The sequence below is a fragment of the Henckelia pumila genome, chromosome 4 (assembly GCF_033568475.1).
Source record: "Henckelia pumila isolate YLH828 chromosome 4, ASM3356847v2, whole genome shotgun sequence".
Taxonomy (NCBI): Eukaryota; Viridiplantae; Streptophyta; class Magnoliopsida; order Lamiales; family Gesneriaceae; genus Henckelia; species Henckelia pumila.
In genome coordinates this window covers 146,240,831-146,265,357 of record NC_133123.1, presented here as the reverse complement: position 1 = coordinate 146,265,357, position 24,527 = coordinate 146,240,831, and the positions used below count along the sequence as shown (strand labels likewise).

The following is a 24,527-nucleotide window of genomic DNA, read 5'->3' as shown; positions in this document are numbered from 1 at the left end:
TGGATTTAGGAACTGAAAACCAATTCACCCTAGTTTTTTCTCTTGGAATCCCAAAAATGTTAATCCAGCCAATGGTTCGTCGAGGTTCGAGACCATGTCAGCGGCTAAGTACTTTTCTCTAAATTGAAAAACAGAAGTAAGATCTAAAATAATATCTTAATTAGCTAGGATAAACGAATTAATTAGAATGTCATTTATATATGGCAAAAAACTAACAAAAACATATGTGAATAACATTTGACATATTCTTGATTTTTGTAATGTAAACAGAGACGGACCAATTGAGTGGGCTAGAATGGGTTTCAAACTTTCAACCAATCTAACTCACTCAATTTTTAATAATACTCGTAGTAACCCGAATCTGAAAAATACAAATTAATTAGTAATCGTGATTAGAACGATTGAAATATGATTAAAAGAAATCCAATTAGGATTAAGGGGTTGGAAATCAGATTTAAAACATCCAAAAATTGTCCATAGGTTTCCAAATAATCGGGTGAATCGGATGATCTGAACCCTGTGATCGGACTATCCGAACGAGTTTAGATAGAAAGCTCCGTTTAGATCGGATGATCTGATCTAGCGGATTGGACATCCAAACTCTAGGGTGACAGATGTATTGTGTGCATGAAACCGGTGGAACGCGTGTTCAAGACCGGATGGTCCAAAGGGCTTGCAGGACAGGAAGTGGACATGTAGACATTGGATGATCCGAAAAAGAGTTCGGACTATACGAAACTCTGGTTATAAATAAAAGGTCCGAGAGTCTCATTCTTTTTACCTCTCCTCTTCCTCCTCTCTCCTTTAGTTGGTGTTTCTAGTCACCTAAGCAAGCCCATTGGTATTGGAGTTGTGTCAAAATCGCGGGACAATCGTCATCAGTGGGCTGACGACAGACATCGATATGGTCCGAGGTCCCTAAAAATATTAATGAGTATTTAGTAGCTTAGTTAAGGATAGGGACATAGCCAAAAAATTTATCGATATTGGACAGACTTTAAAATCAAAATATAATGAAATACTAATTTATAATCAATGAAAACTTACATATTGAATGGTAACCACAAAAAATTACATAGTAACACCGAACAAGATAAAATTACTGTGGTTGTGCCCTGCGATTTTTCATAGAATAGAATTCATCTATTATTGGATCAGTGTCGATCTTTGCAGTAAATTCTCTCTCAACGTATATGATCATAGAATCTGCCAAAAACTTTTCTTCCATCTTATTTCGAAAAGAAGTTTTAAGTAGTTTCATAGCTAAGAATGATCGTTCAGTTGTTGTAGTAGAAACAGGCAGCGTTAAAACAAGACGGATCAAGCATTTGCAGTCTCTACCAATCGTCGACATAATTTAGAAATGGTTGAGATATTCTCAAACTTTTCATGATGAATGGTAACCACAAAATATTACATAATAACACCAAACAAGATAAAATTATTGTAGTTTCACACCCCTGCATTTTTTCATAGAATATAATTCATTTATTATAGAATCTGCCAAAATTTTTTCTTCCATCTTATTATGAAAAGAAGTTTTAAGTAGTTTTATAGCTGAGAATAATCGTTCAGTTGTTGTAGTAGAAACAGGCAGCGTTAAAACAAGACGAACATTACAACAAATTTTAGATTCAACAACATCTAAAAGACAACGGTTTTGTGAAAAAATTGTTGTCTCTTGATCTTTCACAACGGATTTATTAAAAAGTGTTGTTGCTTTCCTTATTTTGATAAACAACTACAACAGATTATAGCCTACGACAACGAATTTTAAAATCTGTTGTCTATGAGCGTGTTTTTCATGAAAATCCGTTGTCTATAAGAGGGTATTTATATAATCTACTACAACGATTTTATTATTTTGTGTTGTAATAGAATTAAATTTTTTTTTCTTTTTTTTTAAAAATATATTAGTTAAATTGGGAAGAAATCAGTCTTCTCTCGTCCCAGGCTTCTTTCCTCTCTCTCACAATTGATTCTCCAATTACCAAACCCTAGCCGCCCTCTTCGTTTACCACCTCGCCGCTGCAACACTCCAGCCCAGTAGTCGCCACCACCTCACCGCCGCAGCACTCCAGCCCAAGCAGCCAAAGCAGCTCAGGCTCTCAATGAAGCGAACCAAGCATCTTCGTTTAGGGGTTATTCCTGATGGATCGAAATGGTGGAAGGATACGGGAATAGAACTACGACTTGATGGAGTCCTCTGTAAATGGACGCTGATTCGAGGTGTCAGTTCGGATAAGGCTGTCGAATGGGAGAGCAAATATTGGGAAGCTTCGGATGAGTTTGGCTATAAGGAACTTGGCTCGGAGAAATCTGGACGTGATGATGCAGGAAATGTTTGGCGTGAATATTGGAGGGAAACGAGGAGTCAGGTTATTGTTTTACTATGATTTTTATTTGGTTTTCACGTTCCATTGGGTGAGAGTTTTCATATCCAACAACTTTAGACACTAATTCATTTAGGTTCACCAATAATTTGAAGTTGACATCGACACTGTGGGAGTGTGTGTTTAATGCTCTTGCTTTTGGGCATTTTTTTGTTTAATGTATGGAATTTAAGTTCATGATTGAGGTTTCTCTGTTTTCTGGAGGAAAAGTGTGATTATTCAAGAACAAGGCGCTGGGAATTGGAGAGCTGTTCCTTCCAATACAGGTAAAAAAAGAAACAATTACTTGATGTAGGGTGGCACAATATATATATATATGGTGTTGTGCATTTTTTGAATCTTTATTTGATTATTTTTTTTACTGTTTTCGAGTTAGTTCTATAAGGGGTAGTAGTTGTTTTTGTTTATTGGTTGGTTAGAGTCATTTAAAGCTGCGTAATAAATATCGTAGAGGTCTGCACCGCTATCTTCTTGAATGCATGTGTGTTAACAGCAATTAATTAAGTGGCTACCTAGCTATATGGTTTATTTGTTTTCGGTACTAATTTTTTTTTTATCGATCTATGAAGTTTTTACTGATTTTAAAATCTGGGTTTTTGTTCAAAATCGATCAGGCTTGCTCCGATGCAGCAAGAGTTGCCGACTCCGGTGGACTAATTAGCTTCGATCTAAACTTGAATCTCAAGTTTAGAATCCCGATTTCTGCGACTAGATTGCGACGGGACTGCGCTTTGTTCATCTTCTTTTGTTGGCAATTTTGCTCCGATTTCAGGTTGTTTCGTGGTCTTTTAGTTTAGATTCAAAATATTCCAGTTCAACACCGTAACATCATATTCTTTGTCTGATTTCGTTGCACATTACTTGAATTTTTGGCTCATATGTGTCTGCTGTTCCAGTCCGCTTTACTTGCATTAGCCGCATATGCTTCAGACTCTGGTGAAGCCGATCGCCTCAGGAATCTTGATTCCCCTGATGGAAAGGTTGGATACGTTTGATTCCATCTTTTGACAATAAGTTTCCTTGATCTGTTTTCTTATGGTTATTTATGTTATCTTCAGGAGGAATATGCGCAGTATGTTATTACAAAACAGAGAAGTTTACTCAAGGTCATGGCAGATCTTGCCTCTACCAACCCTCCTCTCGGTATTTTCTTTGTAGTTGCTCGACGCCTGCAGGTCATATTTTACTCTATCTTATCGTCCCCAAAGTAAGTATTTATCTTACCGGTCCTTTGTATCTGCTTGAGTAGGCTGCAATTGCTATATCAAATGTAATGCTAGCAACCATATAATTGTTCTTGCTTATATTGCTCCTTGCCTTCATTTTCTCGTTTTATTGACAAATCTTTGTGAACTCAAGTTCTCCCATTGTTTTCTAGGATTTTTCACCATCAAGAATCCATGTAAAATGTGCACTACTTTATGAGAAAATGCCCACATGAAGAATTCACAAGGGTGCCTGCTCAACGTGGATGAAAGTATGTTTCTCGTTCTTGAGATAAGGTTATATACTCTTAAATCTTTTCTTAATTTTCTTGTGATGCCAAAAAGTCAGTTATTGTTTTGACCCACCAGTAGATTTTCTTGATTGATGGTGCCATTCGATGCACACACTTTTTCCCCTCATTTCTCGGGGAATCTTCTTATTTGATAGTTATTTCTTGAATCTTAGTTTTTGCATCCTTTTAGAATGTTGTGCCTTTGAAGGAAAGCAGCAACTGCAGTTGGGCGCCAATTTTTGTTAGAACTTCAAACTTCAGGCTTCTTGTTGATCCTAAAACACCCATAATAATGATCGGCCCAGGGACTAGCTTGGCTCCATTCAGGGGTTTCGTACAGGTTTTTGTCAAAATTTTTCGTGTAGTTAGCCTCAGTAATCTTGTTTAAAAACTCAAAATGATTTGTTTTATATTCCGATGATTACGCCATAAATGCTTATTCATGTTAACAGGAAAGATTAGCACTGAAAGAATCTGGGGCTGAACTTGGTCCTGCCGTGTTATACTTTGGATGCAGGAACCGAAAGATGGTTAGTAGAATAGTAGTAGTTCACGGAGCATTTGTAAAATGTTCTTACTCAGTAAATTTATGCTGCACATTAACTCGCGTCATCTCCAGGACTTCATTTACGAGGATGAATTGAACAACTTTGTTGAAGCTGGAGTAATTTCCAAGCTTGTCCTTGCATTTTCACGAGAGGGGCCAACCGCCGCTGTTCGTTTCTGCTGCATTGTGGGATTTCCGGTGAGCGGCCGCCGCAGAGTCGAACGAGAAGGATGTTGTTCGAGTTTTAGTTTAGAAGGATGCTGCGATGTGGGCTTTCCGTAAGTAGTTCTTGAGGCCAATATATATGTATAAAATATTCTGTCTGCCCTCATTTTATTGCTTCGATTCTAGATGATTTCCATGTTTTTTTTCTCCTCCATGTTTATCTTGGGTTCTAAGATAAGACGTAAGAGCTAGACTCGATTATTGAGCTATTTGATTTCCAGCTCTGTTTTTTCGAGTATCAATTAAGCTAGTATATTGATGTACATATACCTCAAATTTTGTGAAAATAGTTGTCAAAGCACGTGGTTAATGAAAAAGAGAAAAAACATTAGATACATAGGAGTAATTTAACAAGATTAAAAATCGACTTTTCGATGATGCTACTTGGAACCTACTTGAGCTGCTATTTGAACTCGGCAAAATTTGATTTGACCGAGATATAGTTGAGTTAAGATTAAGCCACTTGCAACCCTATAATGTTTTAATCTTCCTGTTCTATTTTGCTTTAACGTACTTTTTTTGTTTAAGAATATTGATTTCCCTCGATGCATTGGATCCCTATCATGTTGATAAACTGCAAACCCTTGCCCTATAGAATACTGGAATCTGATCTTATTTGAATTGGTTGGAATCATTTCTGGTTATCAAGATGGTATAGAATTTAAGCACCTTTGATTTCACATTTTTCTCCAAAGTTGATGATTTGCTTTTGTTGTGCTTAGTTTTTTCCTTGCTTTGTGTTTTTTCAATGAGACAGGTTACTTGAGTTTATCATATGGTGGAACGAATTACATCGATTCTTCTAACATTTCATGGGCACCGGATGTGGATTATGTAGCTAGTGAAAACAGTACAAGTGTGGTTTTTCTGGAGGGGACATCTTCGTCTAGTCTCCCTGTCCGATTTTCCCAGATTATGAAGCTAGAAAGAGTTACCGTCTTCTGTTAATCATTTGATTTGAAGTTTTTTCGTATTTTTTTGTAGTGTGCATTGCATTAGAATTTTAATTTCGAGTGATTTGTAATACTAAAAAATTGTATATTAAATTTTATTTTTGAAATTTTAAATTTTGGTTTATTTATAATATTGAAATTTGTATATTATTTTTTTTGTTTTTTATATGGAAAACGATAACGGATAAAATCCGTTGTAGTAGAGGTCTAAAACTGTTGTAACTGAAGGTGTTGTTAAAAGCACGTTACTTCAAAAACGGATAAAATCCGTTGTCTTTGCCCTTAAAAACAACGGATAAAGCCCCTACAACAACGAATAAAATCCGTTATCTTTTAGGGAAAAGATAACGGATTTTATCCGTTGTCGTAGCCCTAAAAGATAACGGATTTTATCTGTTGTCGTAGGGGCTTTATCCGTTGTCTTTGAGGGTAAAGACAACGGATTTTATCCGTTGTCGTAGGGGCGTACTTTTAACAACACCTTCAGTTACAATAGTTTTTAACCCCCTACGACAACGGATAAAATCCGTCGTCTTTTTGCGTTTTTCTTGTAGTGGGATCAAGCATTTTTAGTCTTTTCATGATGAATTATATCAAACTTATAATGCTCCAACTGACTTTTCAAGATAGAATTTCTCTGCAAGATTGTAAATATCATCAACATTAAACAACTTAAAGTTATCTCGAGGTTCCAAAGCAGCGTTAAGTCTAAGAAGTTCAACAACCCCATCATCAAATCTGTTGTTTAGCTCTTCCACTTGAAAATCTATAGCAACATTAAACACATCAAAATGGTAATGGTGCCCAACTGTAATAGAATCTCTTTGCTGGCAAAAACGTCTTGTACCAGATCTATAGCAAGGATTCATACCTGGAATCCCCATAATCTTGTGCATCAAATGCAAGATAAATGCGAAAACAAATGATCTCAATGCAATCAAAGTACCTGTAGTTTTCCCCCGTATAGAATTCGAAGATGCTTTCTCCACCAAGTTCTTAAGCACAATAATCACAGAGTTGTACATATCTATCATACTCCAAATTGACTCAAAATGAGAACTCCAACGTGTTTTTCCATCTCGTTGCAAAGTACCAATCTGATTCAGACCAGTTCCTACGTCACAAAGAAATGAGAAATGACTAATGAGAAATCAAATGACAACTTATTTTGATTAGTGAGAAATTATATGATTAAGGCTAGCACCTGTCTCGCGAATACCACTAGCTACCATGTTTTCAATTTCGATAGCTTGGGAAGATTGCAACTCGGTGTGATGTTTTGGAGATGCTTTAATAAGATTACAAATCAAAGTCAATTTTGAGAAAAATAGCCAAATAGAACTCTCCTTTTCAGCATCCGCCACCAACGCCAATTGAAGTCTATGTGCAAAACAATGTACATAATATGCTTGTGGAGAATCCCTCACAAAGAGAGCTTGCAGTCCATTCCAGGAGCCACACATATTGCTAGCTCCATTGTATCCTTGACCTCGAATATCTTTGTAATGCAACTCATGTCGCCCAAGAACATTACATATTTATGGAATATTCATTGATATTCTCTAGATCATTGCAATTGAGTCGTTTTGGATGTAGATTACTGAATTCTAGAGTATTCAACAAAGCAAGTAAATAGAAAAAAAAAATACAAGTGGTTTATAGAAATTTTCACTAAGTTTAAATGTTTTCTAGAACCCTGAAAACCTCTTGATGATATTTTTTTTCTCCCGCACTTGTTCTAGCAACATATTCGTTGGACGTTGCCCTTTTGAAATAAAACAATGAGTTTTTGGAATTTCAAAGTCCCAACTGCCTCGCTATCTAGCAATCTTTTCCACTTATCCTTGATGGATTGTTGGGTAATGTTTCCTTTGGCCGACTCAATTGGCTAAGATGGATTTAACTTCCCAATCATATCATATTATATATATAATTTAATTTCCAGGCGTCTAAGAAGATTTCACAAATTATATTATTATTATTATTATTATTGACACTAAGCATTTTTTTAATATTAAAAATTATTTAATTCCGATGGAACTCAGAATCAATTTTCACGTAAAAATATGCCAAAAATGTATAAGAAAGATTAATCTGTAGAATTATCACAAAAAATATCCATTTACAAATAACGCGAATTTATAAATAGTTACGGATCGACTACTATTTTTAAGTAGGTTGTTTGTGAGACTGTCTCAAGAATATTTATTTATAAATATTTACCGATCGAGTATTATTTTATAATAAAAAAAAATATTTTTGTCATAAAAATAATATTTTTTAAAATAATTCAAATAAAAAATTTGTCTTACAAAATTGACTTGTAAGAGAGTTTTTTTTGCTATTGATGAGTTATTGGTAAAAATAAATTCATAGATCAATGCAAATCCCGATATCACACTTCATGTGTTTCCTGATTTGTTCTTGGAAAAAAAAAAATAGCTCAGGCTGCTACAAGATCATGCTTTACATTTCAACCATTTGATCCATCGCATGAAAAAAACTATATGATTATAGACTTGAAAGTATACCATGGCAGCATTGGAACTAAATTTGCAACAATTGCTCCAAACAATGCCCAACAATCACCATGCACTAAACTCAAACACAAGCACCATGAATCACTTCTCACAGGATTCACTGTTTTATTGGCCGAAAAGTATTAGCTATCTTGAACACAGTGCACCAATAAACAAAGAACTGTATTAATTCCAACTACATTTGCAAACGAAAATACATAATCCAGATAAATAGCTAGTGAATGGAAGACGAAACATATTTTGACGACCATGGAGCTCCCACATGATTTAATGTTCTTCGAAAGCGGTTTTCGGGAGACAAAAAATGAATAAAATACGTCAAGAAAGCAGGGCTTGTCGTTTCTACTTCAACTTCTCCTGGCAACTATCAGATCTCTAGTAAAAATATCCCAGCACTTGGCCACCAACATTTTGTCGAATTGCCTCCTCATGATCCAAGACTCCATTTGGAGTTGGGATTACAACATAGCCCCACTGCAGGCGAAGAAAATAACTTGGGGATGGTTGACATGTTTCCTCATAACTTGATGATCATGATGCAGACATACCTCATACAAGAATAACACGATAATAACTTTTATAAAAAGATCAAAAGTGAACAGATACACCGGGAAACTAAAGATTAATAAGATTGCAAGAATGACATTATTTGATAGCTTAAATATGATGTTATATATGATAAATTCAGAAGAAGAGTCATGTTTTATCCACGAGTAATAAACCAGAGTCACTAAATTCTGCAGGATGACCTAGCCCAGTACAAAACCAAATGAATTCCCTGGTATGATCGAGAGCCATACGGTAAAAGTCATAGCCTTTTGTTCTTAATCTAAGATCCATAACCCATGTCCCATCATACATCATATTTAGACCAAACAAATGAGAAACTCGAAAAATAATATCGTCTTTTCTACAACAAAGGTGCTTAATAGATAATCGTCCAACTGCAATGTTAGAAACTGTCATAAAGGGATGCAATTGGTAATCTAAAAGAAAACAAAAAATGCACTTCCCCGCTGTCATTAGTTCATTTAATTGGTCATCTAAATGATTCTACCAAATATATAGAAAACATCTACAACGAATCAAACTCCAAAAAAAAACCCACAATTTCACCGTAATTCCATTAGGTATGATGAAATCTAATCAATCACAATCACTCGAACTAAAAATGTGAGGAAAACACACAAACCTGGTGTGTTGGAAGAGAACGGGTTTTGTATTTATCGATGTCCTAAGACTTAATGTCTTGCCTATAAGTGAGAGCCCGACAATCTTTAACCCTCCCCAGTAGCTCAATAGTTATCCTCCCCACTCTTTGTGGATCATGCACTTGAAAATTTTTAATGTATCCTGTGATTTCAAAATCATCACACTCTACTGGATTAAGAATTCAGTGATGGGAAAGTGAGACAAAAGCAGAATCAATAAACACTTAATTCCTTCCGTTTGCCAATTGGAAATTTAAAATCTTTTTCAAGGGATACGAATAGTAAGTTTCTCAGAATATCAAATTCGTTTAATCGGCTCTTATTTTCACTAAAATCCAATCTCAAACACACCCTCACAAAAAATCTGAAAAAAAAGCATCGACTTTTAGAAACAGTCCAAAGAATGAATCCAATCCATTTTCTCATCTAGTAATCGGCACCAATCAAAATCAACAAAGAACGCATACAGAGTCGCTAGTAAATTATAACAGTAAACAAGAATAGATACAAGTATACCTCTATATTTCATGATTTGAAGAAAAGAAGCCATGACATTAGAGATGGGGTTCAGCTCAGTTGAAGCGAAACCTCTCTTTTCTACATTGACGATGGTTCTCAAGGCGTCGTTTAGTATTCTTCTTCCCATTTTTTTTGCTCTCCTTGTGCGTCAGCTCCAAGCCCTTCTGATACTCTACGACAAACAACCATTCTGGGCTTTAGCTTCCTTTTGGGCCTTTGTTGCTCTGGCGCCACCGTTGATATTGGCCCAATACAGCCTCGTTTTCGTCATTTTCAATTTTACATGGATATGTTGTAAATAAACCGAGTCTGTTTCCAAGTGTTTTTTTTAAGCCGGTTCGATATGAACTCGAAGTCTCGAACATGTTCAAAAAAATTTTGATTGAAATTCGGATCAAAATTATTTAATTTCATAATATTTGAAATTAGGGTTTGTCAACGTATATATATATATGTATATATATATATATATATATATATATATATATATATATATGTGTGTGGGTGTGTGTATGTGTCGTCCCCTCATAGATGGTGTATCCTTTCGCGTAGTCGGCGTTTCTCAACTTTTCTGTACGCCGCTTTCCTAATCGTCCGTGCCGCTTTCTCGTCTGGAACAGGTTGGTATTTAACATTATGATTGTGAATGGATTTATCGGCATTTTAAACTAATAATTGGATTATTTATTTATTGGAATTATAGGAAACTCACTTGCTAACTGCTTATCAAGGTTAGTTTATTTTTTCAGATTTGCGGCGCAGTTATTTTGGATTATTTTACAGATTATTTTACGATGTTTTCAAGTTTATGTTATTGTTGCGTTAATTATATTAGCAAAACTATATTTGAAAGGTCGATTGTTTGGGGATGAAATCATCCTCATATAATACCCATAATGACCCTCGTTCCAAATAAAAAAACAAAAAAAAAACTAAATTTTATATAAAACAAATGTGTGTAGTAATAGACTCATTTGTATCTTTGTGTTTGTGAATGTTTTTTCCTTTTAGAATATAATTTTATTATTCTACTTTCTTTTTTTTTTGTTTGTTTTGCGCCGATTTTATGTTGATTTGCACGAGGATTCGCCACTTGTTGGTGATATGTGCAAGAATTAATTATTGGTTCGCCACGGGTTGGTGATATGCGCAAGAATTCCCCATAGGGATAATGGCGGCAGCTATTTCTGTTTATGCTTACATATTTTTTATACGAAATATTCCTATTGAATTATATTGGTATTTTGAATATTTATGTGTACACATATTCACACATTGATATATATTCTTAGAATATACTGATGCTCTTCTGAGAATTTAAATTTTCAGAAATCAAACTTATTTAGGTTTTTAAGTACGTAAGATTCTTTACGTTATTAGTGGCTAAAATATCATTTTAAAATGGCGGAGTTCCATTTTAAGCAAAATAATAAGATACAGCTTAACTTATAAATCCTAATTATATATATAATTTATGTACCAAGACTTGATATATCATAGGCAACTGCCGTCGGCGATTACATGAACCTCAATTGATGAGATATTCACTTATTTGATATTATCTTATGTATTCATTCATTGGATGTATTGGATGCCAGTATTTGTCATTCGTGAATGTGAGCACTGGTCCACTGGATGTCTAGAAGATTAAAAATCAATCTTTATAAATGTATATGTATAATATTTAACTTTTAACTGTTTTAATGCAAGCAAATGAAAGCTCTATCAACTATAGGACTAAGGATGATAATAGTTTGAGTTTTTGTAGGATTTCATATCTTCGTATAAATTCCCACTTTTTTTTATATATACCCTCATATTTATAACATGCCTTTGTATTTTTTTTTTTTCAAATTTGATTATTTTTATATATGTGTGTGTGTGTGTGCCGTCCCCTCATAAATGGTGTATCCTTTCGCGTAGTTGGCGTTTCTCAACTTCTCTGTACGCCGCTTTCCTAATCGTCTGCGCCGCTTTCTCGTCTGGAACATGTTGGTATTTAACGTTATGATTGTGAATGGATTTATCGACATTTTAAAATAATTGGATTATTTATTTATTGGGATTACAGGAAACTCACTTGCTAACTGCTTATCAAGGTTAGTTTATTTTTTAAGATTTGCGGCGCAGTTATTTTGGATTATTTTACAGATTATTTTATGATGTTTTCAAGTTTATGTTATTGTTGCGTTAATTATATTAGTAAAACTATATTTGAAAGATTGACTGTTTGGGGAAGAAATCATCCTCATATAATACCCATAATGACCCTTGTTCCAAATAAAAAAAAAACAAAAAAAACTTGAACTAAATTTTATATAAAAACAAATGTGTTTAGTAATAGACTCCTTTGTATCTTTGTGTTTGTGAATGTTTTTTATTTTTAGAATATAATTTTATTATTCTACTTTTTGTTTGTTTGTTTTGCGCCGATTTTATGTTGATTTGTATAAGGATTTGCCACTTGTTGGTGATATGTGCAAGAATTAATTATTGGTTCGCCACGGGTTGGTGATATGCACAAGAATTCCCCATAGGGATTGATAAGTTACACCTAAAAATTCAACTGGGCGTGAGACCAATCATGAAGGTCCACTCCAAATATTTTTGAGGCCCAAGCTTATTTAAATATTATATATATTTAATTTAAGCAGGCCCTGAATTCTACAAAAGCCCATAAGAGGCTCAAGCCCGTGAAAACTCTTCGAATATCTATAAATAGCTCAAGTCACCTCATTTTTAAGGTACACACTTTCTTAAGCACTATATCACTCTACTCTCGATTATTATTCCTTGAGTAATAACTGACTTGAGCGTCGGAGTGCCTTCGCCGGGAACCCTCCCGGCTCCTCTGACCTTGTTTTGTGACGTAGAAACAACCCACTGAAGATCTTCGCCGGAAACATACAAGGATTTGTTGATACTCCGAACTTTGCAGAAGCAACGTGTCATATACAAGTGATTTTTGGCTACATCAGCTTGGCGCCGTCCGTGGGAACCCTGTTCTTTACGTCATTGAGAGCACATATTACTTCAAAAATGTCTCAAGGAAATAATAACAATGGAAGCCGAGTATTACTCTCACCCGTGAAGACTTGACTGCGCTAATGGAAAACACAGCAGCACTCGCAGCAAAAGATGCAGTTGCTCAGTACCTAGAAACCCGTAAGCGCAAAAGCACCAAGAAAAAGGCTTAGACTGAAGGCTCGTCATCTCTTGACCCTAATAACTGAGACCCAAATAAAGATAAGTCTAAAGTGAATGATAAAGATCAAGGGGGGAGCAAGAAAAATACTACTCAGAAAGACGGTGAAGCAAGTGTTCACACAGTTCATGACACCTCTGGCGAAAACAAGATCACTAATCCAACTCGAAAGGATGGATCTCGCACACATGTAACTGGAGAGAATTCGTCCACAATTTTGCTGTCACTTCGAAGCCCCTTCACTGATGACATATTATCTGAAGAATTACCAAAGGGAGTCAAAATCCCCAGCTTACCTGAGTTCGATGGAACGAGTGACCCCCAAGACCATATTGACAAATTCTACGCGAAAGCGGATTTGTATGATATCACAGATGCTGCATACTGTAAAATCTTTCGAACAACATTATCAGGAAGAGCACTCACATGGTTCAATAAGTTACCCTCTGGATCTATTGCCAATTTGGAGCAACTTACTGACTGCTTCCTCCAGCAATTCTCAATTAACAAGAAATACCCGAAAACAACAGCATATTTGTTCACAGTCATTCAAAAAAAGGTGAAAGTTTGAGGGACTATGTTCGGCGATTTACTCATGCGGTGCATGAAGTTTTACACGTGAACCATGATTTGTTAGCTGGAATAATGCAACAAAACTTGCATCATCGGAAGTTCAAAGAATCAATAGCGGGAAGACCACCCAGAAACTTAGAGGAATTATTGGAAAGAGCTGAGAAATACATACGGGTTGATGAATCTGTAGAGTCACACTACTTGAATAAAAGAAAGAGAGAAGAAGATAAACAAGATATTAGAAAATGAGACGAGAAGCGAACAGCACAGGGCCCCCGCCTCCAAAATATACCCCTCAATGCACGTCTGACCGATATACTGGTAGTGGCTGAAAAATAAGGATTGTTGCGTCCCCCTCGCCCAATGCAGAATAATCCAAAGCGCCAACGTTCGGACAAGTACTGCCATTTTCATAAAGATAAAGGTCATACTACAGAAGATTTCTTCAGTTTGCGAGCAGAGATTGAAAAAATCATAAAGCTCGGACATTTGGGGAATTTTGTGGACAAGGTGACAGGTGTCGGGACGAACAACCAAACGTGATTATCAAAAGCAACATGATGAAACTGGGAAAAAACATGAACGAGCTGATGAAAATTTTCCCTCGGGAGGGGTAATCGCCGTAATCACTGGGGAGCCTGCTTGTGGCAACTCGAACAATGCAAAAAAAGCTATTCTGCGGGCAGCAAAAGGAACCAACAATTTATCTAGCCCCACATCCTTGTCGATATATGAAATTGGAACCATCCAAGATGGATTATCATTCAGTGACAAAGATCCGAAGAACCCTCGGGGTACCCATAATGATGCTTTAATCATCTCAGCCACAATCTCCAATTTTTGGGTAAAGAAAATTTTAGTGGATTCAGGAAGTTCGGCCAACATAATTTTTCATGATGCATTCGTGAAGTTGGGTATTAGTAATGCACAGTTAACTTCAGTCAACACTCCACTAGTTGGATTTTCCGGAGAAATAGTTGAAGCTTTGGGAGAAGTAACGCTTCCTCTCTCTTTGGGTTCTTACCCCAAACGATCTACTAAGATGGTGAAATTCCTTGTAGTAAAGGCTTCATCTGCATACAACATGATATTGGGACGACCAAGTCTCAATATATTCCAAGCCATCGGATCGACCTATCATATGAAGCTGAAGTTTCCGACTCCAGGAGGAGTAGGAGAAGCCATTGGTGACCATCGTCTAGCCAGAGAGTGTCATGCGGTAACACTACGGGGTTCATCAGGAAATCGTAAAAGACAAGTTTCTAGTAAGGAAAGAGCCCCGAGACCAAGAAAATTTTTTCGTGAAAACGGGATACATTTGGTGGATGAGGAAGCTGAGAGCAAAGAAAGAATAACAGCAACCGAAACTCTAAAGCACATATAAATTTTTCCAAATGATCCCAAGAAGAAACTGAAAATCGGGACCAAATTACCTCCTGAATTGGAAGATAAGCTGAAAAATTTTCTTGGTCGCAATTTGGACGTGTTTGCTTGGGGTGATGAGCCTCTGCCCGGAATACCTCATGAATATGCACTCCATCACCTCCGTGTTGATTCAAAAATGAGACCGGTGAAGCAAAATAAAAGAGCATTTGGCCCAGAGAAAAATCGGCATATAGCCACTGAAGTGGAAAAACTCTTAGCAGCAAGATACATCAGGCCAGTTACATACCCAGATTGGCTTGCAAATATTGTCTTAGTACCAAAACCTGGAGGAAAATGACGTTTGTGTATAGATTTCACTGATCTCAATAAGCATGCCCCAAAGATCCGTTTCCACTCCCACGAATTGACTTGTTAGTCGATTCGACAGCAGGATGCGAGCTGCTCACTTTTTTTGACGCATATCAAGGATACAATCAGATCGGTCTAGCACCAGAAGACCAGGAAAAAACAAGTTTCATCATTGATAGGGGGATTTATTGTTATGATGTTATGCCTTTTGGGCTGAAGAATGCTGGAGCAACCTATCAACGTCTGGTAAATATCATGTTCGAACGCTTGATTGGACATAACATGGAAGTTTATATAGACAACATGCTCATTAAAAGTACCCAATAATCTAATCACTTGAAAGATCTTGGGGAATGCTTCAGTATACTCAGAAAATACAGGATGAAGCTCAATCTGAACAAATGCACTTTTGGCGTACGCGGAGGCAAATTCCTTGGTTACATGGTGTCAGAACGAGGAATAGAGGCCAACCCTGAAAAAATTAAAGCAATTTTGAACATGAATCCTCCTAAAAGTGTGAAAGGCATCCAGGAATTAACAGGATATTTGGCCGCCCTCAACCGATTTATTTTAAGATCTGCAGACAAGGGGTTACCATTCTTCAAAATTTTAAGGAGTGGGAAAGGTTTTCGATGGACAGAAGAGTGTCAGCAAGCATTTGACGAGTTGAAAGTGCATCTGACCTCTCCGCCGTTGTTGGTAAAACCAAACGAAGGTGACACCCTGCTGATTTATCTAGCCATATCTGCGGCGGCGGTAAGTGCAGTATTGGTCTCTGAAGTAGGACGTGAGCACAAACCAGTGTACTATATCAGGCGAACTTTACACGGAGCAGAATTAAGATATACAAAGATCGAGAAACTGGCACTGGCTTTGGTAACTGCAGCTAGAAAACTACGTCCTTACTTTAAGTCTCATCCAATAATTGTATTCACCAATCATTCTTTCAAACAAATTGTCTCGAGTCCCGAAGCATAAAAAAGAATGGTTAAGTGGGCTGTCGAATTGAGCCAATATGGAATTGAATATCGTTTGCGTCCAGCGATTAAAGCACAAATTTTGGCTGATTTTCTAGTGGAGATGACAGTAACTCAAGAAGAAAGCTCCACCCAAACATGGATGGTTTATGTCGACGGGTCATCAACCTCTACAGGAAGCGGTGCAGGTATAGTTGTGGAGAGCCCACAGGGAGATAAATTTCAATATGCCATTAAATTTCTATTCCCTGCAACGAATAATGAGGCAGAATATGAAGCTTTCATCATGGGAATTAAATTGGCTCTGTCGGTCGGAGCAAAAAGACTGACGATACACAGTGACTCCCAACTTATCGTCAGTCAGGTTAATGGAAATTATGAAGCGAGGGAAGATAAAATGCTTGAATACCTCACTCAAGTAAATGAACTTCTCTTGCGTTTAGACATCTATGATATAAAGCAGATACCTAGAGGGAAAAATGAGTCAGCAGACCGTCTCGCCAAGTTAGCAAGCTCCTTGGCCAACATTGATAGTAGAAAAATTACATTCCTAACATATGGCAAAGAAAAAACTGATGGAAGTGATGTTACAATCTTCTGTGCTGACAGCGAAGAACATAGTTGGAAAGATGAAATAATCGACTATTTGATGCGGGGTAACCTACCCGCTAACTAAGTAGAAGCTCGAAAACTTAGAGTGCGAGCTGCTCGGTTCACGATCATTGACGGAGAACTGTATAAAAGAGGTTTCTCTTCACCTTACCTAAAGTGTCTAATGCCAGCCAAAGGAAACTATGTGCTCCGTGAAATTCATGACGGAATTTGTGGGAATCACTTAGCTAGCAGAGCTCTCACGGGGAAAGCGTTACGCCAATGATACTTTTGGCCAACGATGAAGCAAGACGCTATTGAGTTAGCGAAACATTGTCACGCATGTCAAGAGCATGCTAACTTCCATCACCAGCCGGCTACAATCTTACAGCCCCTGCAAAGTCCTTTACCTTTTGCTCAATGGGGAATGAATTTGGTAGGTCCTTTTTCTCCTGCTACCGGACAAAGAAAATTTCTGATAGTTGCTGTGGATTATTTCACCAAATGGGTCGAAGCTGAACCATTGGCCAAAATATCCGAAAGAGATGTAATTAATTTCTTATGGAAGAATATAGTATGCAGATTTGGCATTCTTCAAACCTTGGTTTCAGACAATGGAACTCAGTTCTCTGGAGCGAAAATAAAAGATTGGTGCAAAGGATTTTCCATCAAGCAGTTCTTCAATTCTGTCGGGAATCCTCAAGCGAATGGGCAAACCGAGGTCACCAACCGGACCATTCTACAGCACCTCAAAACACGCCTAGGCAATGCCAAAGGTAAATGGGTGGATGAGTTGCCAAGTGTTCTATGGGCATATCAAACCACTCCACGCTCTTAAACTGGAGAATCTCCTTTCAACCTGGCCTACGGAGTGGAAGCTGTGGCTCCTGCCAAAATTGGAGAACAATCATGGCGAGTGAAACAGTACACTTCATCTGGGAATGACCAAGCCCTCCGAATTTCATTGGACTTGGTGGATGAACTGAGAGATGAAGCTTCGACACGAGCCGAGAGATATCGAGCTTGTATGACTAAAGCATACAATGATAGAGTCAAGCCAAGGTCTTTCCAAGTTGGAGACCTTGTATTGAGAAAATCTGACATCTTGAAGTCCGTTGGAAAGCTAGATCCGAAATGGGAAGGCCCGTACAAAGTAATTGAGATTGTGAAGATAGGAACATATCGCCTCCAACATTCAGATGGAAGAATACTTCCCAGACCTTGGAACGTGGCCAACTTGAAGAAGTTTTATGCAAAAACTGCAACTCTCTCCAATATTAGGCTATATTTACCTTTTTTGTTATTAGCATATTTTCTTTATGTTTTGCTATTACAATTTTGTTATGCAGTTTTCAACTAATATGATTATTTTGTTATACAAGTAGATTACTTTGTCGAAAGCATATCATATCTCCTCTCCTATACTAACGCTTACTTATGACATAAACGTCATAGATCCTAGCAATCATAAAAAAAATTCCCAACAATAAGAGGCTTGGTCAGCCCCATGGGGCATTTGAACTTATGATGCTGTAAGAGGTCAGGACGACATGATAATATTATAAGTCCCGGGATACCTCACCACACACCAAGTGGGTTTAGGAATTCCCCATGAGACAAAATCTTGGGAGATTGATCCCCTCCCAAGTACTCCAATATTAAAGCGATAGTATTTTATTATCAAACAAGTATGCAAGGGCAACTTCAAAATACAAAAGAGATATGATAATCGACAAAATTGAATATATATTAAAAAAGGGAATAATTGTTTTTCCTTTGCTCCTCCACCAACTACTTACTTACTCATAAAGAACAAACAAAGTCAAGGACTTTGAATTTGTTACAAAAAAAATTGCCCAAAAGTGGTAAAAAATAATAAAACTAAACTGCTACACGGCTCCAACGAGTAGTTTCCAGGTAGCTTCGACACACATCCGTCGTTATTGATGGTATAAACTAAAAATTCGAACGCAAAGCTTCGATCATCTCCTCATCACCCAGACCTCCCAATAAATCACTTAAGGGAGGATCCGAGTCATCCTCAACTCTTGCAGTTCTAGGCTCCGAAATTTTAGGGTGAATTATCATAATAATTTTCTCCGAAACTAATTTAGTTTTCCGTAGTTCTTTGCGGCAATCCACTACAACTTCATCATGAATAACAATCGCCCGCTTAATCACTTCATCTCTAAAAGCTGTGGATGCTCGATAGCCTTCAATCGCTTTTTCTCCGGTACTTCGCAAAAAACTCTTGCCTACTGTCGAGTTGAGAAAGTTTTCTCCGGTCTCCGATTCATGGGAATATTTCCCCTTAAGTTGCTCCATCTCCTTGCACAATGCATCGTAATTTTTGGATTTTTCTTCAAGCTCATTTTGCGACTTGAAAAAATCATCTTGAGCCTTAGTGTTTTCCTCACCAAGTCTTTTGCACTCATCCCTTAAGGACGTCAGCTCGTCATCAAATTTTTTCCCAGAATTTCGAGATCTCTCTTCTCGAAATTAAAAAGTGTGAGCAAGCGATAAAATCTGTAAACACCCATAGATAAAGGAAATTATTTATTATGACAAAATCATAATAAATAACAAGCGAGTAATAATATACCTGAAAGGCGAACGAAGCAAGAGACCGAGTCAACACTTCGGTAGGTTGTGGTAGTAGATGCAACCTATCATGATCTCCAATCAGGTCCGCTCCCGATTTTCAACCAATTTCTGGATCTTTCAAATCCCAAAAAGATCCAACATTATTTTTATTGTTCACTCCTTCCACGAACAAGTGACGACCCTCGAGAGCTTCCAGATCAATTACTCGTTCGTCGTCACGTTTTTTCTTCGGGTCTCTTGGATTTTCAACCTTTTTACTGTGTGCATCAATGTCAGGTGCAGTTGCAACATCTTTTCTTTTGCCACCAGTTTTTCTGTCATGCACATCGGATCTTTTGGATGGTGGGCCAGAACGATGAGCATGATTTGATGGCCCGGGATATTTCCTCCTCCGAGGAAGCTCTTGAGAACAAACGATAGCTCGCTCCTTTGTTGAGTCTTTTCTTAGCTGTTTCGACGTTTCCTTCTCATTTTTCTCTATGCACGCCCGGACCTCCACCAAACTTATTTTTCCCCCTATAAAAAAACAAGGAGGATAATACATAAATAAATACAAGAAGTTCATAAATTACACCGAGCAAGGTACAGTAGATTAAAAATTAAATACAATAGCATGCAAGAGAATGAAAAAGCAAATACCGACAGTAAACAAAGTTTGTGGATCAACCAACTTCTTGAAAAGACCTAAGGAGCGACATTCAAGTTGCAAATCACGATGAGTTTTGCTAAAAATAATTCTCCTATGGCCCGGACTCCATACTATGGGAACCCCCCAACCATAATCCCAGACATAAACAAACTTTTTTCTTCAACCGCTCTTCGGAGGTGGATAACGAGATAAAAACTTACAATCCTCCCGATGTTGAAAAGAGATGTACGACCCCGGCATGGAACGGCGCACGTCGAAAAGTGCATAAAATAAATCTATGGATGGAGATACTTTAATTTTCCTCACTCTACAAAGAAAACAACTAAAGAGGAGAATCGCACTTGAGGTTAATTGACTTAAACTCACGCCAAGACTGTCTACAATTTCTATAAGAAGGTCGTGAGGAGGAAGCGAGAAGCCAACATTAAAATACTCCAAATATACAGTAAAATAACCCGGGGTGGTTCATGGCATGTATCTCCGTTTTTGGGAATCTTAAAAATTTGTCTAGATGGTAATTGAAGTTTTGGGCATAGACTTAGAATCTCCAATTCATCGTCCAAAACACGCTCGCTAGAATTCAAATCACTCAAGGGAGATAAGCACTCGTCAATTTCACTATCATCGCCAGACTCTGCTGATGTCGAGGGATAAGTATCTCGGTTAGTGATTAACACCGAAAATACCTTACCCCGTGAAAGGCAACCTGCCACGAATTTTAAAAAATAAATCATATAAAAAATAAAAAAAATCAAAATCATATATATATATATATATATATATATATTATTATGTGTTATATCAATCTCCAAAGACAATAAATTTGTCAAAGTTATTACACATAAATCAACTCAATAAATAAAATATCATAACACCTAACACATCAGTGCAATAATTATTGATATTTGTCGGAGCATGTATATATTTGTGTATATGCATATATATGTGTATATGCATCTATCTCCTTCATCGTCTGAGTTCCTTGTAGCCACCACTGTCCTACCATCGGTGACCACATCTCCGGCGAACCTTCATCGACCGACGATCGTGCAGGCACCACCTTCTCCGACGAGTTCCCGCCGCTGCACAGTCACCATCTCCCGCGCATCAGAAACACCACCCTCGTCGCACACACCCTTTTCTTGCACCGATCCTCCCCCGCCTGCGGCAATCACCGCGTTCAGATCAAGCCAAAAAATGGAGCATCCACCAGCGGTGGACGTTCCATGCTGGAATTCGGATCCGAGCGATGATGTTTCTCCATCTTCTCACGCCGATTCACTTCGCGCAGCTTGTCCTCGCCGAAATCACTATCCTCGGACAGCTCCCTCTCTCGTGCGGCCACGACACAGCTCCTTTGAGCCAGATCGGAAAGTTTAAGAACTAACCATGTCTGGAAGTTGGCGGAAGCCATCGCTGGCTCATCACATATCCAGTCACGGCCGAACCGATCAGGCCCAGAATCTGGCTCCGTTCCTACCCGGAAACGCCGCCATGACTGGAACTCGATTGTGTGGACTCCGTCACCTTCCTTGCATCGCATGTTCCTCACCGAGACCACTATCTTCGGCATCCCCTGGAAGAAGCTGCAACACATGGCCTTCGCACAGCCGCCCCATCATATTCACTCCAAGACAACCACCATGAAGCCTCGCCGCCTCGTCATCGAGCGTCGCGGCTGGGTCGGCAGATTAAGGGGGTGACGATAACAACCCATGGAGGGAGATGCTTGATAGACACACGATACACATATATACGATATATATATAACAGACCGGTCATGTGAAGAATAAAACCAAGATGGAATGTACGCTTACACAAAAGGAAAAAGGAGGAAAGAGAATGTGGAAATTCAAAGCGTAGTGCATATATTTTCCCCTTTGAAGGCACATGAGACGAACGTAATTAATACCTGTCATGTATATCCTCTGGCTTCTACCTCCTCTCTTTATTTTTGAAACGGGATCGTGCGAAGACTGCAATAAAATATTCAAAAGCCAAATTGAGTTAGTAAGTTGTGATGAAATCATATTGCGGTGCTCAATTTATAATGATAGTAGTTGAAAAAGTTCTACTCGGATTTTACAATTAATATTTTAGTAGGATTTTTTGATTCTATCCAATTACGTAGTGATTAGTATTATTTTGCCAGGATTTTAATTCCACTGTATCACAATCCTCATACGGTTTTTTCATCATGGTTTCTTCATATATAAAGAGCTTTCGGGGGCGTTGCCCCAGAGCCCCCACGAGGTGGCTCTGCCCCCTCGACCCCACGGGTTTTTGGAATATACGTTTATATATATATATATATATATATAAAATAGATAATAAAATAACCAATAATAATTGAGGAGAAATATTAGTTATTTTTTAAATTTTTTATTTTAAAATAAATTTACAAATGTTGTAATAAAGTTTATTAAAACATAAATTGTGGGACCTGACTTGCAACGCTCTTGTTTATCATTTATGCGATATCCCATTTTTTACAAATATTTCATACAAGGATTTTTTTTATCTCTTTCGAAAAAGTCACAACAATATAAAATTATACTAAACAGTCTTTTAACTACGGTATCGAAATCTATTAAAATTTTTAACTTTTAGGGTTGCGAAACGATCAAATTTTCAATACAAATCAAAAGTAACTATAAAATATTTTTGTTAACTTGTGGAAGGGAGGGGGCACCATCTCATTCTTATTTCCATCATTTAAGGGAAACTACATTTTTTGTTTTGTTATTTGCATATTCTCACTTTTGATCCTATTAACGATGAAAATCATGCAATTTACATGTATTTCAAATTTTTGATCATGTTTCTTAAATTTTCATTTATAGTTTTATAATTTGTAATTTGTTTTCATTTTTGTCCTTTAACTTGTATGATAATTTCATTTTTATGGCAATCTTGCCATTTTCATTTGTAGTTTGGGGCAGTGTGTGGAAGGTGAGAAGCCTCTAGTAAATCAATCACAAAAGAGTCATTGACGACATTGATTTGTATAAACGTAGTAGGAAGAGAGTGACAAGGACCTTAAAACCATTATTCCTTGTTTATAAGTGAAAAACTGAGAATATAAAACAGATAAATAGGGAAAGATGATCAATGTCATGAAACTCAATTTTTCCCATGATGTATAAAGATGATAACGCTCCACATGTGCCATGAAACGTAATAATCCCATTCATAGTAACCGCATAATCCCCTTCCTCCAAAAAGAAAATTTTCAGTGTAACTTTGTATCAATTTCTGGGACACAAACATGACCTTGAAATGGTCAAATGCATTGCAGTAACATATTAATGAAAGGCCGGATAAAAATAGCTGGATGACCTGAGAGATGCTGATCACTGCAAGCCAAGATTGACTTGAGGTCAGGTTATCATCAGTTGAGAGTCCAAGATGAGGGCATCTCTAAGATTGCTTTTTGTAGGAGGTATGGTCACTATGAGCTTTTACTGATGCATTTCGGATTGATGAACACACCAAAAGTATTCATGGATTTGATGAACAGAGTTTTCCAGAGTTATTTGGATAAGTTCGTCGTGGTCTTTATTGACGATATTATGGTCTACTCATGCAATGTTAATGAGCATGTGCATCACTTGAGGGTCGTAGTGCAGATTCTTTGTGAGAGGCACGCTATGTTTAACAAGTGCGAGTTCTGGATTGTCCGAGTTGAAGCGACCCTAACCTCTAAGCTTAAAATTAAATAATAAAGAAAATACTGATTTAAAAAAAATTTGCCATGACTTGTTTGAAAAGTAAACAAGCCACCTTGACCCAGTCAGCATTTCAAATAAAGGAAAGAAACGATGACTGAAAGTCTCAAATGCAAAAATCATAAACGTGCAAAGACAAGTAACCACCTCCCGGTTACAAAATAAAGTGCGCTAATCATAAACATGCAAAGACAAGTAACCACCTCCCGGTTACAAAATAAAGTGCGCTAATCATAAACATGCAAAGACAAGTAACCACCTCCCGGTTACAAAATAAAGTGCGTTAATCATAAACATGCAAAGACAAGTAACCACCTCCCGGTTACAAAATAAAGTGCGTTAATCATAAACATGCAAAGACAAGTAACCACCTCCCGGTTACAAAATAAAGTGCGCTAAGGAATAAACTTCAACAAGCACAGGGAAAACACATCCTGGCTATAAACTACCATTCTCATAATCATTCTACACATCAGAGTTAATACGCGGAAAATTTAAACATTCAACAGCGACGGTCATTGGGCTTCGCACTACCAGTGGCCTCAACCCAGTGGATCCTGCCCCTCAATCACCTCAACAT

General features: G+C 37.4%; 2 protein-coding genes, 1 long non-coding RNA gene and 1 pseudogene across 7 annotated transcripts; 1 reads left to right on the top strand and 3 right to left on the bottom strand.

The window, feature by feature from the left end:
- The first annotated feature begins 1,952 nt into the window (after positions 1–1,952).
- Positions 1,953–5,730, top strand: LOC140863821 (NADPH--cytochrome P450 reductase 3-like). Of its 5 annotated transcripts, none has more exons than XM_073267533.1 (9): positions 1,953–2,378; positions 2,604–2,659; positions 3,008–3,165; positions 3,290–3,373; positions 3,452–3,870; positions 4,082–4,231; positions 4,344–4,421; positions 4,511–4,716; positions 5,421–5,730. In XM_073267533.1, exons 5-9 carry the CDS (start codon positions 3,865–3,867, stop codon positions 5,467–5,469), a joined length of 489 nt encoding a protein of 162 aa, XP_073123634.1. In that variant the 5' UTR covers positions 1,953–2,378; positions 2,604–2,659; positions 3,008–3,165; positions 3,290–3,373; positions 3,452–3,864; the 3' UTR covers positions 5,470–5,730. The 5 variants fall into 5 exon arrangements, with proteins under 5 accessions (XP_073123634.1, XP_073123635.1, XP_073123633.1 ...); XM_073267534.1 differs by having other exon boundaries at positions 2,598–2,659; XM_073267532.1 differs by having other exon boundaries at positions 1,953–2,659; positions 3,452–3,600; positions 3,772–3,870.
- Positions 5,731–6,215: 485 nt separating this feature from the next.
- Positions 6,216–7,079, bottom strand: LOC140861986 (uncharacterized). The gene is made up of 2 exons (XM_073264986.1): positions 6,821–7,079; positions 6,216–6,730 (listed from the first exon to the last, which is right to left on the bottom strand). The coding sequence occupies exons 1-2, from the start codon at positions 7,077–7,079 to the stop codon at positions 6,216–6,218; spliced, it is 774 nt and encodes a 257-aa protein (XP_073121087.1).
- Positions 7,080–8,264: 1,185 nt separating this feature from the next.
- On the bottom strand, positions 8,265–10,013 carry LOC140867390 (small ribosomal subunit protein uS8my-like; annotated as a pseudogene).
- An 8,747-nt stretch (positions 10,014–18,760) lies between these two features.
- Positions 18,761–20,922, bottom strand: LOC140866007 (uncharacterized). The gene is made up of 3 exons (XR_012144777.1): positions 20,210–20,922; positions 19,569–20,086; positions 18,761–19,492 (listed from the first exon to the last, which is right to left on the bottom strand). It is a non-coding gene; the product is annotated as an uncharacterized lncRNA (long non-coding RNA).
- Positions 20,923–24,527: the final 3,605 nt, after the last annotated feature.